Below are 18,410 nucleotides of genomic sequence, written 5' to 3'. Positions count from 1 at the left end.
ATCTGTAAAGTTAATGCCTCTATACTGACCGTTGCTTACTGTTTGGTTTGTGATTTTCCCATAAAAAAAAGAGGCTTAGTTATGAGCAGAGTTTGCATGGGGACATATGTGCTCCAGGAGGAAACTTGCAAATTTTTTTTTTTTTTTTGAGACTGAGTCTTGCTCAGTCACCCAGGCTGGAGTGCAGTGGTGTGATCTCGGCTCACTGCAGGCTCCGCCTCCCTGGTTCACGCCATTCTCCTGCCTCAGCTTCCCGAGTAGCTGGGACTACAGGCGCCCCCCACCACGCCCGGATAAATTTTTTTGTATTTTTAGTAGAGACAGGGTTTCACCATGTTAGCCAGGATGGTCTCGATCTCCTGACTTCGTGATCCACCTGTCTCGGCCTCCCAAAGTGCTGGGATTACAGGCGTGAGCCACCGCGCCCCGCCAAAACTTGCAATCTTATACATCTAACTAGTTAGCTAATATGTAACATTGGCCAAGTGTTTCATGAGATGGATTGCACTAATTTTTCCTTTCCTGTTTTCCCTCAATAATTCCTACTGAGCATTGGATAAGAACAATAAATATCCCTGCCATGTCTAGTTCCCTTCTGGAAACTGAACAGATGAACTGTCAACATCTTAGGGGCAAACGGAGGGGACAGGGGCTTAAGTCTCTAGGGTGTGGCCAGCAGCTACTGAGGCTGAGAAGTGTTCATACCGTGGATTGTTAAAGGAACTCCACAGAGAAGTTTCCATGGCTCTTGGTTGAGACTATGCCTTTATTCATAGGAGTCATTTTTATTTCCAGAAGTAGTGACAGATAGGTTTCACACTATCTTGATCTTGTCTTATTTTCCTTGTGTTTAGTGGCTAAGATGGTTGAATGTAGCTAAGCAGTTTTAGAAGTTGTCTCCACATTTTCCCCTGACCTGTGTTAAATTAATTGTTATCCACATGGAATCTGATGGAGGGCTCTAACCTCATTAGTTTCTTGCATAACTTCCACACAACCTGAATTCTTAGCATGGCTATTTTGACCTTCCCTGAAATTCACCACATTTTCCTTTGGAAAAAGACCTCATTATCACAGCTAGCACCATGCCTTGTGCTTCAAAGATACTCATAAAAGATCTGTGTATTGACTGAATTTAAACTGCTATAAACACCTAGCATAACCTCTTAATCTCAGGTACCGAGGATTAAGGAAATCATTTGGTATAACATTGTGTAAATTGATGAAAGATTGGTAAAACTCAGACTACATTACTAAAGTGCTTAAACAAACACAAATCACAACAAATCTCAAAAATTGAATAACTTTTTGTGAGTATTCCAGGTAAGTTTGGATTTGTATTACAAAATCAGATGCAGATTTTAGTACTTGATTATTCCAAAAATTAAAAATGATATTTTGGGCCAGGTGCAGTGGCTCACGCTTGTAATTCCAGCACTTTGGGAGGCCAAGGCGGGTGGATCACTTGAAGTCAGGAGTTTGAGATCAGCCTGGCCAACATGGAGAAACCCTGTCTCTACTAAAAATACAAAAATTAGACAGTCATGGTGGTGCACGCCTGTAGTCCCAGCTAGTTGGGAGGCTGAGGCATGAGAATCGCTTGAACCCGGGAGGTGGATGTTGCAGTGAGCCAGGATCATGCCACTGCACTCTGGCCCAGGCAACAGAGTGAGACTCTGTCTCAAAAAAAAAAAAAAGATATTTTGTTCTACAAATTTGTAGTAGTACTTTCATTTTGCATAATGCTTTAAGCTTTTCAAAAGATTTGATACCTATTTTATGAGTCTCAACATTTCTGTACATTAGATAGGATAGGTGTTAGTACCCCATTTTATTTAACAGATGACTGAGGCACAGTGAGTTAATTTATATTAATTATACATTTTAATACAGTTAATTAATGACAGCAACTATTTGGCCAGGAAGTTCTACCTAATATCTAGCTCCGGTTTTCCATGGTGTGAAATAAGTCAGCTTCTCCTTATTAGAAGACTCTAATTCTGTACAAATTAGGGAGTAACTATGATATAAATAATCTTAGTATGTTTTATTATCCTATGATATAAATAATCTTAGTATGTTTTATTATCCTATGATATAAATAATCTTAGTATTTTTTAAGTTGCTCTGTAATTTTGACTTTTCAACACTATTATTCTTTGTTCTTGGGCATTTATGAAGGACTAAGTTACCTTTTTTGTTTTTATTTTAATTTGGTCACAGTTTTGTTATTTTGGGTACAAATAGTCAAGACAGGTACATCATGGCACTTACTGAGTATACAGTTGTTTAAGAAAATTGAAGAATAAAAAAATCTTTAGAAGATTAAAGTGTTAAACATACGTATGTCTACAGTTGACATATTAAGTTGGCTGTTATAAAATATTGATATTAAATCTTTGAGGTACAGCATTTTGTAGTGCAGAGTGAAGGATTTCAACAGAAAATTTAAGTTTGTTTCTGGTTCTACTACAGCTTTCTTTCCTCATCTGTAAAATGGAGATAGCACTCATCTTACAAGGTTGTCTTGAGAACCAGTAGGGTTGTAATTTTTTCCCCTGCTATAGCAGAGAAAAGAAAAAGAACAAACTTTCCATATATCTTTTTGGGACATATAAAATTATATCAGTATTTCTTAAGAACATTATTTTGAGAATTCACTATACACTGTGAGATGTGGTGGCAGAAGAGAGAACCATCCAAGCATCTATGCCAGCATCTTCAACGATCTAGGTTGGTGTAAATACACTTTAGGATGTTCTCATAAGGAAATTGCCTAACAGTAACTTTCCCAGAACATATCCTTTTTGATAAATAACACATGGCTGTATACATGCAATGCTTAACGCTTTGTGAGTCCCCATGCTAACCACCTTTTCACACTGGTGAAATCTTCATGATCTTGACTTCATGGTATCTAGAATCAGATACTCATGATTCTATTATTTAAACTAATGCCATAAACATATATTTCAGACATAGAAACTCATAAGATCAGGTTCATAACATTAGTAAACAGAAATGATGTGTTTATTTGATGTGATGCTTTGTAATTCATTCATTTACTTATTCAACAAACATCTCTTAAGTGACACATTTATTAAGTAGCTGACGTGAACTCAGCATAACATGAAGTACTGGGGATACAAAGTCAAATATGATCTATAGTCTAGCCCTCAAGGAAAATGTTAATTTAAAAACTTTTTATTTTGAGATAATTATAGACTCACATGAAGTTGTATGAAATCATAAAATCCTGTTTACCCAGTTTCCTTCAGTTGTAACTATTTGCATAACTATTGTATAATATTACAACCAGGTAGTTGCAGTTCATGGACTTTTCAGATAGCACCAGTTTTACTCATGTTCATTTGTGTGTGTGTGTGTGTGTTTAGTTCTACATAATTTTATCACACATGAGATTTTTGTAACCACTACCACAGTTCAAGAAAATGATCAGTTCCATGACAAAGCATTAATTTGTTTTTATATTATATAATATATTAAAAATTGTACTTTTTCAAAGAAATTGTAGCTTGACTAATTATTATATATTATTTGTAGAATACTAGGAGTGCAAAAACCTCCTCCGATGATTCCCATAATATTCATCTTCTTTCTTTTCATTCTCTTTTCCACCATCTTAGTTCAGGCCTTTTCCTCATGATTTATCTTCATGATAAATGAAGATAATATAATAGCTTCATAGTTGGGCTGTAAACACCGAGTTCAAAGATGTGGTCTGTTTTGTTTACCAGGTTATAGGCTTAGAACATGATAGGAATGAATGAGTGAATGCATGGAAAATACTGGAGCCAAAACAGTGTTTAACAGAAACAAAAAATGTGCCAGGTGCAGTGGCTCATGCCTGTAATCCCAACACTTTGGGAGAGACCGAGGTGGGTGGATTACTTGAGTCCAGGAGTTCAGGACCAGCCTGGGCAATATGGCAAAATCCTGTCTCTATTTAAAAAAGAAAAATTAGCCAGGTGTTGTGGCACGCACCTGTAATCCCTGGTACTCGGGGCTGAGGCAGGAGGATCACTTGAGCCCAGAAGGTCAAGAGACTTCAGTAAGCTCTGATGACGCCACTGCACTCCAGCCTGGGTGACAGATCGAGACTGTGTCAAAAAAAATAAAATAAAATAAAGAAGAAAAGATAAGAAAAAGAAAAAAGAAAAGAAACACAAATTGGCTGATTTCTCTTTTCTCCTTAGTTACCTTCAGTAGCTTCCCATTACCTACAAAGTGACATCTAATCTAGGTAGTGTGATATTTCAAACCTTCTGCAATCTGGCCCCAGTGGACTTCTGAACCCATTTCTGATTCCATATCCCCTACAGTATTCTTCAGCACCACCCCCTCCTACATTCTCTGAGACTACTCCCTACTTTCTCACTTTTGGGATCATCCTCCTTCACCCTAAAATGGTATTTTTCTTCCTTGCTCAATGATATCCTTCTGATTTAATGCAAATAATTTTTATTTAATCTTCTTAAAATTCACAATGAGATATACCTTCCATTTAACAGCTTTAGCAACCAAGTCTTGTAGATACCATGTCAGAGTTTACCTTTAGCAAATGACAGTGCTGGTGAACTCAAAACTAGGCCTTCCAATTAAAAATCTTATAATCATTTTACTACTTCACACAGCAGGTTTTTGGGTGTTGTTTTGTTTTGTCTTCCATAAAATAGTTTTTCTATGCTTAATGCTTTATTTCACAGATTCTTGAGATTGTATGAACAACACTTTTATTTAGGAAATGTGTGATCCAACATTTAAAGTCCACAACTTTTTGTGTGTGTGAATTCATGGTTTGTTCATTTACTCAACAACCCAGGAACAGGGTTAAATAGAAGTATAAAACAATTAATTCATAGAGGAAGGATGGAAACATAAGTTTGTACAGTCATTTCTCCATGTCTGTGGGCTCTGCATCTGTGGATTTGACCAACTACAGATAAAAAATAATTAGAAAAAAAAGTATGATTGTATCTGCACTGAACATGTACAGACTTTTTAATTGTCATTATTCCCTAAACAATACAGTATAACAACTATTTACATAGCATTTACATTGTATTAGGTATTACGAATAATCCAGAGATGATTTAAAGTATATGGGAAGATGTGCATAGGTTATATTCAAATACTACATCAATTTATATATGGGACTTGAGCATCTGTAGACTTTGGTATCTGACGGGGGTCCTAGAATGAATCTCCCATGGATACTGAGGGACAACTGCACATTAAAAAGGATGTTAAAACTGGATGTGGTGACTCATGCCTCTAATCCTTGCACTTTGGGAGGCCAAAACAAGAGGATTGCTTGAGGCCAAGAGTTCAAGACCAACCTGGCCAACATTGCAAGACCCCATCTCTATTTTTCTTTAATTACACACATAAAAAATTTTTTTAATTACACACACACAAAAATTTTAAATTACACACACAAAAAAAGATGCTAACTGTAATTATAGAAATAGGCTCATAGTATTATGAGCCTAAAGGAAAGAGTGTCAGGAAAGACTTGCTGAGGAAATAATAACCGAATTGTACTTTTACTGATGAATAGAAGTTGCGCAGGAAGTGTTGCCAAGGGCAAGGAAGTTGAATTCCAGAGAGAAGGAAAAGCAGTGTGAAAAGCTGATTAGCATGGGGACTTACAAAGCGTTAAGCATTGCATGTATACAGCCATGTGTTACTTATCAACAAGGATATGTTCTGGGAAATTTCTTGTTAGGCAATTTCCTTACGTGAACATCCTAGAGTGTATTTACACCAACCTAGATCATATAGCCCCCTACACACCTAGGCTATGTCATATAACCTAGAGGCTACAAATGTGTACAGCATGTTTCTGTGCTGAATAATGTAGGCAATTGTTACATAATAGTAAGTATTTGTGTATCTAAACATAAGGTACAGTAAAAATATAGTAAAAAGGATAAAAAATGGTACACTTTTAGAGGACACTGAGCATGACTGGAGCTTACAGGGCTGGAAATTGCCCTGGATGAGTCAGTGAGTAAATGGTGAGTGAATGTGAAGGTCTAGGACATTACTGTATCCTACTGTAGACTTTATAAACACTCTACACTTAGGTGACAGTACATTTATTTAAAAATTTTCTTTGTTCACTAGTAAATTAGCCCTAGCTTACTGTAACTTTTTAATTTTATATAAACTGCTAAAATGTTAAACAACTTTTTGACTCTTTTTATCATAACACTTAGCTTTGAACACAAACATGTACAGTTGTACTTTTTTCTTTATATTCTTACTCTATAAGATTTTTTCTTTTTTTAGATTTTTTTTTACTTGTTAAACTCTTTTGTTAAAATCTAGAGACACACACACACACACTAGCCTAGGCCTACACAGGGTCAGGGGTATCCATATCACTGTTTTCCACCTCCACATCGAGTCCTACTGGAAGGTCTTCAGGGCGGTAGCATGCATGAAGCTTTCATCTCCTATGACAACAATGCCTTCTCCTGAAATACCTCCTGAAGGACCTGCCTGAGGCTGTTTTACAAGTAAATTTTTTAAAAAATTTTTTTAATAAGTAGAAGGAGTATACTCTAAAATAATGATTAAAAAGTATAGTAAATACATAAACCAGTAAAGTAGTCATCTATTATCATTATCAGTACAACATACTGTACATAATTATATGTGCTATACTTTTATATGACTGGCAGTGCAATGTGTTTGTTTACACCAGCATCACCAAAAACATGTGAGTAATACATTTCACTGTGACGTCACTAGGTGATAGGAATTTTTCAGCTCCATTATAATTTTACAGGACCAGTGTCGTATTTGTGACCTGTTGTTGACTGACGTGTTGTTACATGATGCATGATAGTTTAAGATACAAGGCTGAGGTTGAAGAGAAAGGCCGGGTCAGCTCAGGGAAGGCCAGGTCTGGACACCCAGATTAAGAGACCTGGTATCCTGTAGCATGTGTGAAGCCATTGAAAGGGATGGATGGTGAACTTGGCCAGATTTGTTTTCAGGGATATACAGTTTTATTATTCTACAGAAACCCCTTTTCAGGAAAACATGAATTAGCTGTATAATTATGTTGTTTCTCCTTAATACTAAATGCTGTAACCTTTGTGTGTGTGAAAGTTAAAGAAGGCAAGAAATGTGCTCTATGATTTATTTCCTTTCCTGCTAAGGAAAGTCATCTAGGTGTTACTACGTCAGAAGCATTTGGCAAATTGGTGATGAAATAATTTTTAAATTTATTCCAGTTGCTATGCAAGTTTTCTTACCTGGTAGCCTCTTAGAAATTATACATTTCTTTTGAAATGTATCATTTTACCTAGTCAGGTTTTATATGTGGTATTTTTCTCCCTAATACGTTCTACTTTGTATGTATATACTTATAGCTTAACCATATTTAAAAAAAATCAAATGACTATCCTCTTTTTCTTATTTCTACTTCCTAAATCCTGCATTTTTCTTTATTGTATATTCTATAGCATCTACTTCCTTATTGCCAAAGCCAAACCAAAGGAAACCAAGAAAATGTTTAAGCCTACCTTGACTGGCTTACACTGACACATTGTGACTACTCACACATTGCAGATTTCCTAAAGCCATTTTATTATTGGACATATTTTGAGGGAAGAAAATGGCAAATGAAGGCAGGTTAGCTTTCTTTTCTTCCAAAATATACACATAAATGCATTTATGTTATGTTTACAGTTGCAAGGATTTTATAAGTTTTTAAAAACAGAATATGAAAAGCATTTTATCATTCAAGTCAGTGAAATATTTTTCACTGCAGGACTTAGTTAAGAAAAGAGCTGGCCTAAGAGATGGAAATCTGGACTTTGAACTGGGTTTTGCCTGTAATTCTGGGAGTCCTTTAATAAGTCCTCTCACTTCCCTAGTCCATTGTGTGTAAATGAGAGGTAGAAGTAGGCACCGATAAAAGAATATTCTAGATCTGGTTATTTACGATCTGGTACAGGGCATAGGAATCAAGGAAAACTGGTAATGCATAGTTATTATGTTTAACCCATTGTTTAAAATTTTTTTTAGATTACCTTTTAGATACAATTTACAACAAGACATATTTTCTGTGCAGTTAGATGGGGTTTAACAAATATGACCCATATAATTCATAAAACCACCAGCTTCCCTATGTTCCTCTCTAGGCAATCCTCACTCCTTGCTCCAGAAAACCACTGTGATTTCTATTATTATGATTAGTTTTCCTTGTTCTGGAGCATCACAGAATTTTACAGTATATATTCTTTTGCATCTAGCTTGTTTTACTTGGCCAGGATGTTTTTAAGATCTAGCCATGTCATTGCATTTATCACAGTTCATTTCTTTTTATCTTTGACTAGGATTCCTTTGAGCACACACACATGCAAACACACACACACACACCACACAGAGGTATATATTTCATAATTTGTTTATTTGTTCATCAGTGATGGACAGTTGATTTGTTTTCAGCTTAGGGCTAATATTATATTATAAATAAAGCTGTGATACACATTCCTAAGCAGTTCTTTTTGTGGGGATATGTTTTCACTTGTAGTAAATATCTAGGAGTGGAAATGCTGTGTTATGGTGTCCATTAAACTTTATTAGAAACTTCCAAACTTTTTTTTCCAATTTTATACCCTCCCAGCAACATATGTGATTTTCAGTTGCTGCACATCTTCCTCAGCATTTATTGTTGTTGGTCTTATGAATTTTAGCCTCTCTTATGTGTGTGAAAAACTGAAAATTTTCTTTAATTTGGAACTGAAATAGGAACTCTAAAAATTATGGAATATATATTATAATTTAGAGATATCAGAATTAGCATATTACTTATTGAATAATGAAAATATTAAGAGTGTTGCCTTATATTTTTTTCATCTGTATAATCTTTAATCAGTTATATTTGTTTATGACATCCATTGATGTTTTTATAGGGAGTGTATAGATAGTATGTTTGTGTGTGTAGGCATATTTATTCAGGTCTCAAGTTTTTTGTTTGTTTCAGTGTTATAAAACAGTTTATCTTCTTTCATAATCTCCCATATCTCTTAAAAATCAGGCTTTTATTACCTCTAATAGTTGAAATCCAAATTTTTAAAAATCCAAAAAATCCCAACATTTTGGATTTAAAAAAAATGTATTAAGATACTACCAGTTCAGCCACGGACTTTACATGTTAAAGTCTTCTCTATAAAAATGTATTTATGGATGATAATCAGGCCTGTGATAAATATAAATTTTATATTACAGTCTCTCCAATTATTTCTGAAAGTAAGGGAATGATATTATGTAACCTGGCTGGTGTTCTATAATACTGGGTTAGAGAACAAAACGGTAACTCCTGTAATGGTCATAGGAAACTTAGGTAGTGAGCCAGTTGACTAAATGTGTAATCAAAACTCACCCCAGTATTCACATGGTACCTTTTTTGCATTTTGTAATGGATGCCTGTGGATCTTTATGTACTATTGCCTTTAGAGATAACAAATTTCCACAGACTTGGAAAGCAATAAAATACATTTAACACTAAATCTTTGCTGAGCATAGTTTAATCTTTCTCTGATGCAGAAAGCACTTTCTAATTTTATAGCTCTGCAGACTCATTATTGCGAATGCCAGTTATTATATTGGCTAAGAGTAGAAGCAATGGTGAATCAAAAGGATGTGCTAATAGAATCTTAGATTGAGGGAAGTTAATGTGTGTTTACCCATATGCATCTCTGTATTTTAAGATATATATAATTGTTTTCCATTTCTATTTCTCCTAGGTTTTTTCCCCAACCCTTCTCCACTCTTTCTGAATATATACACCACTCTCTCGAGTTTCCTTACCAAAAATACAATTTCAGCTTTTCTCTGTATGAAAGCGATGACAAAGTGATTTTATAGCCAGTTCTGAAAGTGACTAAACTTGACAAAAATTGTATTTTATGACAACCTCTGCTTTCATGTCCCCAGCCTACTTTTATATCATCTTTTTTTTACCCCAAATATGAACAATTTCATATCTCTGCATTGGCTGAAAACAAATCCCCTTACCAGGAATACATTTTAATGGAAGAGAGCCTGCTTCACATGAGTCACCAGAGCCTTAACATCTTAACTCTGTAATATTCAATTTCTCACTCAATGAGAACCAAAGCCTTGTTTTTTGTTGTTTTACTTTTGTTTTGTTTTTGTATGGTTTGTGTTCATAAAGGTTGGGGAAGAATTAGTATTATGGAACTAAACCAGATTAAGGGGGAATGTGAATTAGATTTGGTAACAGATGGTGCTGTGGAAATTAAAGGTTCTTTGCGAATGGAAGCGACAGCAGCTTGCCTCTGTTCTCTCTGTCTCTCGTTCGTGCACTTGATAGACGGGTATAAATCACAACAATCCTGTCTTGACAGCCAATTTCGAGAATTTGATCTGGTTAGAGACATGGCTTTCCCGCTCCACTCACCGAAACCTGCTTCTATTTTATTTTTACACAGCACCTTGTCATATTTAGAAAAGCAGGCTCGCCTGCTTTCTCTTAATGAAATTGTTTCTTAATTACAGTTTTAGCTGTTTAGTGTTAATTACTTTTTCATTCAGCCTGAATTTTCGCAATATCTCTCAGGGATTTTTTTTTCTTTTTTTCTCACCCTTTTCACTCATGCATATTCTTTCGTTTTTTTTTCCAAAGATCCTTTTCATTGTCAGAAGTTGTTGTCAGAGGCACTATTTGAGACACCTAATTACCAAAGTTATTATTTTTAAGGAGAAGGACTTTCATGTGATGTAGTAAAGTTACCAAATCAGAAACATTTTTTAAAATGCCAGAAGCAATCACCAAAACTAGCACTGATTTCAACAAAATTTCACAAAAGGGTGAATGACAACACTTATTTTCACCTAATAAGGGCTGCAGAAATATCTGTTCTGTTGGCTAAAATAAACCCCACCATGTAAAAAGACATGGCCACAATGTGGCAGAACCACTTCATGCCTGTGTTGACCTTGGAGTGGTCTAGAGATTCTGAATTAAAATGCAATCTTCAGATGTAGGAGATGCTAAATAAGAGACCAGGAGCACTGAACAAATTGCATGGATCCCTTGCATCCAGATTCTCAGATCTGACAAGCTTAGGGGCCAAGTACTAAGGTTTCCTCTTACAAATCCACGTGGCGTTTGGGCTTCCGACATATCAAGGAACGGCAAATAGAAGAGAGGGAAAAAATCACTCCAAAAATGAAGAGAAGATTCTTTGAGCGAGCAACTAACAGTTGGTAGAAATGAAGCTTCCTACTGGCAGTCAAATCAAATGTAGTAACAACTCAACAGCTCCCCGCTGCTTGCTGACAGCGTGGTGTCACACACTGGGACAAACATTCACTTAAACGCTGATTGCAGGGAATTGCCCTTCCGCCAACACCTCCCACCAAAAACGTAATGAGCAAAAGCAGAACCATTTCTAGGAAAAAACCAAGAGTCCCATTCCCCAGCTCCCCTAAAATGATCACGTCTCTGTCCGTCTTTTTGTAGCCCACTGGGAGTGAGTCTTCAGTTGAATGGTTGCTGCAGTTTCATTGTTATGTAGCAAGTTGCTTAATTATTCTCCTGCAACACACATACAGACATATACATCACACACACACACACACACACACACACACACACACACACACACACACGGGCCCTGCCATGTCCCTGAATGGTGACTCAGTGCAGTGGCAGCAAAGGAAATGGAAGTTTGGGAGTTTGAAGAGTGCTCCTCGGTGCAATAGTCCTTGCTCTCAAGGTCTAATCAGACTTACGAGCCAGTGTGTTTTATATCTGAGTAGAATATATGGATTTTAAACAGGGCTGAAGTTGTTTACGAAACACGTAGGCAAATGCTCTCATTTTATAAATAAGAAAACTGAGAGTCAGGGTGGTACAATGACTTGCCTCAGGTTACACAGTGCCTGGATCCAGAGCTAGAGCCCATGTCTCCTACTCTGTCGAATACTACAAGAAGTCAGGGCTCCCTGGGAAAGGAGAAGAGAAGAAAAGCAAGCGGCAGAAACTCTGGTATAGTCTTTTTTTTTAGTTGATTTTTTAGAATGGCATTTTATATTTAGAAATTTTTCTCTGCATGTTTGCATTTGGACTTTTGAATGTGACAAACGACAAGCAGGTCCTGATTTGAACTCTTGGCTTTTCAATGGCTTCTACTGACTTCACTGGATGCTATATTGCTGCTGAATAATCCTTTTTTTTTTTTTTTTTTGGTTAACAATACCTGTCATGCTACAAAATAAATCCTTAGTCATTTCCATGGCTTGAATTAAATATATGTGCAGATATATGTTATTTTCCCTTGCCTGCAAATAGTGGCTTGTGTGTTTTAGCTTTACTTTCTCTTCAGGTAACTAGCTCGATGAAATGTTTATTTAAAAAGAGGATAGAGGAGGAATTTTTAGGATTAATAATTAGCTGAGTTCCCCTCCTCCCTGTCTCCCCACTACTCTCCTACTTCAGCTGGACAACACCTGATACCAACAATATAATGTCACCTCTGCTATAGATCACCCAAGACCAGCTGCATTTACATCCAGATGTTAACTACTGCAGACTAAGCTATTAAGGTAAAAATATAAATATAGTTTAACTGCTACCCAACAGATGGGGTTTGTTATCTCTGATTGTGCTGCAAATCTCCATCTAACACAGAAATTTTCATATGTGCTTGAAGCAACCTTTATTTCAACAATGATTTCCTAGCATTTAGATTTTCTCAACACTGTGATTCACTCAGTTGCAGAGTACCTTTTAGAGTTCCACTCCTGGTCAACTGATCTATGTCTATAGAAGCAGCTGGTTTATTGGTCATTGTAATTGCTTTTGCAAAACATTATCTTAATGAGTAAAGAATGACATCAATACTGTGATCTCCATATCCTTATATCAACTTGTGATAGCATTTGCATTTCCTCTTTCAGTATAGCAGAGAATAGGAAAGGGAAGTTCAGGAAGCCTGAGCTTTCATTGACCTCGATTTGATTTGTGAACTCCGTCACTGGAGCGTCTGTGAGTAAAGCATCTATATGCAATGTAATTTGTAGAGATCAGTGCATAGACTTTCTATGAGTTGAATGTCTGTTTATTTCTTCTCTAGTGCGGTGCTGTGGGAAGGTCTTCATTTAGCTGTCAGTCCCCTTCTGTGTCGAGTTCTCTTTGGTGTGCTCCTTGACTGCTTGAAAACAGAATTGTCTGAACACAAGCAAACTTTATTGATCCATATTTCTGTTTGAAAGACCAGAGATTTGTAGAAGTAGGAGACTATTGCTTTCCCCTAGAAAGCTTACTGCAGAGGAGGTCTGCTCATGGCATAGTAAACCTCTAACACTGAATAAATGTTACATTCAGCATATATTGTAAGCTTCATTTTAATGATTTATCTTGGGTACTTTTTTTTTTTTTAATCTCATAGAAAGCTTTTGTTTTAGTGGTGGTGTCCACCTGTTGCCTAGGGCTGTTAGACTCTACCCTGGGCATAGTGACCTGGTCAAGACTGGGACATGTACTACACAAATGGTTGACTATGGCACACTATTCAAAAGCCCTTCAGTCTTTAGGCTTTTGGTTCGCAGAAGAGTAACTTGTGTAAAGTAAGAAATATTTTCAGGGATTGGAAAAAAAATGCTTGTTTTTCCATCTGCTGTGCATGTTTGTTTCCGTCTAGGAGGTTTTCGAGATTCTCTCTTCAGATCCATTGGCGTCATGTAGTTGAGCAGTTGTGAGGATATAGTTAATTAAGCTGCATTAGGGCAAATATACACACTTGTTAAAACACTTAATTTGCCTCAATAATATTGATTACATGGCAGAAGTTTGTTTAAACTAAATGGTATTTCCCCCCTACTGTTACAGTTTTTGAGTGCAATCTGTATAATAGCTAATAGCCATCATCAGTTAAATATCATGTTAGTTATAAAGTAATGTCATAAGAATTGATTTGGACTTGGCAGTGGAGGAGAGCTCTCCCTTCAAAGCCGATGTAGATGATTAGCCAGAGTTTTAAGCAGAATCACGGTTCATATAAACTGTGTATATTTTATAGACTTATAGCTGCTCTATATTACATGAGTGGCCATTATATTAAAGAAAAGCTCAGATGGTTAATTATGCAAAACATCATGTATGCAATTACTCGGCATTATTATGCATTTAACAGTTTTATTGATTTGTCAGTAGCTCACTTACTGTATTTAGAGCCATAAAAAAGAGATGCTCACCCCTAGATTGAAATAGGTCCAAGAAAACAAGCTAAGGATAAATTGCACTACTAAGCGCCTCTGCATCAGATCGAATCCTTAAATACAGAAACTGTCAACAATCATAATGTGCAACACATTGTGATATCACAGGACCATTTCTTTTCCCATTAATAAAGTTTATCAACCAGGAAGCATAAGAAATCACCTGGCAATACAAATTGAAGCAACTGCAATTTCCTACATCTAAAATAGTCTGGATGACTTAAGGAAATCAGCAGTCACTTCCAGCTTGCACAGCATAGTAAAATGGGATGCTGCTGTGTCCACAGACACTTACACTACATACATACTTACAACACCCCTAGTCCTCATTAGTTTAGTCGATCTTATTAGTGCATTTCTCTTGCCATATTTCTGGGCCTCCATTGCAAGAAATGAATTGTCTCCATTTCAAAATCCCTTATGTTTTGCAAGAGTGAAGACATAGGATTCTACAGGTATCTTTATATGTCAGATTGAGTGACAAACCATCCTGGTTTACCTCGGATTTAGGGGTATCCAGGACACGGGATTTTACTGCTAAAACCAGGATAGTTGACCAACCTAATATTGGGAAAAAAATTAAATGAGAAAGGACCATTGAACTCTACAACCCTAAAAGCAGATAGGGTTTCAGTGAGGTCCTGCTGTTAAGAGTTTGGTCAGTAGGTATGAAATTATAATGCATGGGACACTTTTATTTCGATGATCAGCCAGAAATGAGTTGAAGGTCTTGATTACTTGTACTGAATTTCCTTTTTGCTTGCAGCAGAGAGCCTTTTACAGAGTTGGGAGAGCTTTCAGCTCTGATTTTTCTTTTTAGGGGGCTGGCTCTATGTCCCCACATTACATAGCTCTATCTCTTGTCAGCAACTCAGGCACCAGCTTTGAGGGCAGCTGTTTTCTTACTCTTGTTCTTCATGGAGTAAGCTAGAGAGAGTCTTTTGAACTAAATGCACAAGTTATTTGTTGAAAGAATCAAGAAGCAGCATTACTAAATCTAAATCATTCTGATCCTGGTATACAGAAATCCATTCCATTAGACAGGGCTCAATGTTTATTAAAGGAGGCCTTAAAATTATACAGAAGTATGCGTGCATAAGCTGTCCATGTGTTTTTATCTTTCCGAGCGTGTGGGTCAGGACTCACAATTCTTTCTTTACAATTAATGATCTCCTTCCGTTAGGTTAACCAGGCAGACCTTAAGATATTTCTTATTAAAAGAAAAAATCCTTTCTCTTCTTTTCCCAACTAAGCCAGTGTACCTTAATGCAATGATGATATGTTAGACCCAGCAGTTGTCAAAGCATCGTATTACTGTGATGCCATAATGACACCCTGTCTCTGTAAAGTAGTCATGTTTTCTCAAATCACACGTTGCACCGTTGATTTCTGACATGACACTTCATTCGGTTGCCTTCCCTTTCTTCAGCATCACCATTCTCTGACAATAGCAGCTGGTGCCCATTTTGTTACTAAGTGATTCACATTTTGCCACTTTACGAGAGTGCAATTAGTTGAAGCATGGGGGGAGAAAAGCTCATTGTAAAGTAGCGTGCTTGAAGTTGTAACTCAGGCTGCCATGGGAGCTGCTGGGGTCATGGGCTCTGAAGCCTGTACCTCCGGGAGCTGCAACATTAGTCTAGAGGTTTTCTTCTAAAAGCATAAAACACACACACACACACACACACACACACACACACACACACACACACTATAGACTATTAAGAGCTTTTTATTTTTTTTAAACACAAATACTTAAATATTTAATCTGGTAATTTCAGAATGTAGAAAATCAACCAGTCCCCATAGATTCATTTTTGTTTTGAATCAGTAGTGATTAGGTGGTGGGACTTGATAACCTTCTTTTCTGTCCCTGAAATTCTGTGATTCTGATGAATCACACAGAGGAGCTGAGGACTCTTCTTATCTCTGTATTTGTATGTAAACTTGGAGATTTGCTGCATTGTGTCCTTATACAAAAACACTGGAAATAAATTTTTAAAGCATTTGGAATTTATAATGATGATGATTACCTTTCCAGGCCCTTAAGGATGGCAAAGAAGAATAGAAAATGTGTTAACTTCTTTAATTGACATTTATTTAGCCTACCAAAGGGTTTACTATTGGTATAGATACAGTAAAAGTTGCAGAAGATATTGCCTTAGTATAACAAATGAGAAGACCTAAGATGATCTGTACACACATTCCTTATGAGAATTTTATGCACCCATTTTCCCATTTATTTCTCCATTTGTTTTAGGGTGGAAATACAGTAGCAAATGAATTCAAGATCTGTTAATATTCACATGATGAAATACAGCTGCTTGTAAAGAACTTGTATTTCGGTGAAAGGGTTAATAATGTATAACCCTATGGAACATTATTGTTATTCCAGAGTTTAACAAATACAAGCACTGGCTGAGCTTCAGACCTTCCATCAAAATGCAGACCACTTTGAACATCAGCACGTGCATGTGGGAATTCAAACTCCTGACGGTTCATTCACGATCACACATTTACCTGGATGTAGGTAGAATCTCCGAAAACAATTAAGCTTGATAATTACAATAGAAATTGAACATTAACTTACAGATTATCCTTTTTTCCCCCACAGCAGCAACTTTAATTGATTCTTATTCTTTCTTTCTCTCACTCTCTCTATGTGCACACATATACACACCATTAATTAACTTTCAAAAATTACTTCCTTAAATAGTGAAACAACTAAGACATTTTATTTAGCTGATCATTAGTATCTAACGCCAAAGATAATTTTCACCCTTGCTGACCCTAAGCAGGGCTAGGAAACGACTTCCTAGGTTGAAGTATGATCATCAGAATTATTTGATGCTATATCTCAAACTGTTTTGAAATGCTTTTTAAAGCCCTGAAATTTCAGGTAGGCTGTTAAATTCCTCAAACCTAGTGTCTCATATAGGAAGGGGAACATCACACACTGGGGCCTGTTGTGGGGTGGGGGGAGCGGGGAGGGATAGCATTAGAAGATATACCTAATGTAAATGACGAGTTAATGGGTGCAGCACACCAACATGGCACATGTATACGTATGTAACAAACCAGCATGTTGTGCACACGTACCCTAAAACTTAAAGTATAATAATAATAATAAAAAAACCTAGTGTCTCATATAGAAACTAAAGGTTATTCTTGACATTGTTATTTCCCCCTCTAGTTTATTCTCAGGGGGTTCATTCAGAGGTTTTGGGAAGGGAGTTAGTTAGCTGGTCTTACTCCCTGTTCATCTCACCATTTCTCTTAAAATAATAATAGTAACCATACTAAGGCTTTAAAATAAATATTTCCCACATATTTCAACACATGTTATTTCTATTCATAATTCTTAACTAAATTTAGATTTTTATTAATCCAATGTGACTTAAAATTTCTGCATTAACAGCACAATGTGGAATTGGGCTTATTCTCTTTGGCTACAGATAAAGCCATCATTTTGAAAATGGCTCTTTCTGACAAAAAGGTGTTCTTTTGAAATAAAGTCCTATTCACTACATTCCTCTTAGAGTTAATGTGAATTTTAGTGCCTCTAATTTTAGATTGAAGTGAAGTCTAGAATAAAACCCACCAGCTGACAATTGAATTTATAGATAGTTGTGAATATTTCAGGCTTGAATAATAGAGCTGTAGAATTTCAGAGACAGAGAGGCAGAGAATTAAGACTCGCTGTAGTTTTAGGTTATAATATAATAGTGTCTAGGAAGTGTTCAGTGTAATGAGCTAAGTAGTAATTAGGAGACAACTGTGTTGGTTCAGAGATTCTGTTTAGGCATCACTGCACACCCTGGGTGGGTGATGCAGTAGGGCAGACCTGCAACCAGCGCAGTGGCCCCTTCACCCCTTTTCCACTTATGCGTGGGCTGTGGATATAATTGCTGAGAAATAAAAGTAGTAGATCTCTGCGTGCCACCTCTACCTTGCTTGCTTGCTTATTTATTAAAATTGAGTAAATAAACACCATTAAAAACTCTGTTGTCTTCAAGACATTTCTGCTCTGGACTTTGAAGTCAGGCCTGAGTTCAGATTCAGGCTGTACTGCTTCCTAGCTGTATGACGCTCAGCAAATTTTGAAAGGTCCGAGGCTCGGT

General features: G+C 36.5%; 1 protein-coding gene across 10 annotated transcripts in view; it reads left to right on the top strand.

Moving 5' to 3' along the window:
* Positions 1-18,410, top strand: part of ESRRG (estrogen related receptor gamma) — a 591,615-nt gene that overhangs the window by 390,749 nt on the left and 182,456 nt on the right. Inside the window, exon 1 of one of the 10 annotated variants that reach the window (XM_019030541.4) lies at positions 16,678-16,815. The exons of the other annotated variants lie outside the window; for them this stretch is intronic. Within the exon in view, the coding sequence (XP_018886086.1) occupies positions 16,814-16,815 (2 nt within the window). The 5' untranslated portion in view covers positions 16,678-16,813. Of the gene's footprint in view, positions 1-16,677; positions 16,816-18,410 lie in introns of those variants that run through there. 10 annotated transcript variants of the gene reach the window in all.

The sequence above is a fragment of the Gorilla gorilla genome, chromosome 1 (assembly GCF_029281585.2).
Source record: "Gorilla gorilla gorilla isolate KB3781 chromosome 1, NHGRI_mGorGor1-v2.1_pri, whole genome shotgun sequence".
NCBI classification, from domain to species: domain Eukaryota; kingdom Metazoa; phylum Chordata; class Mammalia; order Primates; family Hominidae; genus Gorilla; species Gorilla gorilla.
Note: the sequence above shows the minus strand (reverse complement) of the source record. Positions and strands in the feature narration are given on the sequence as shown.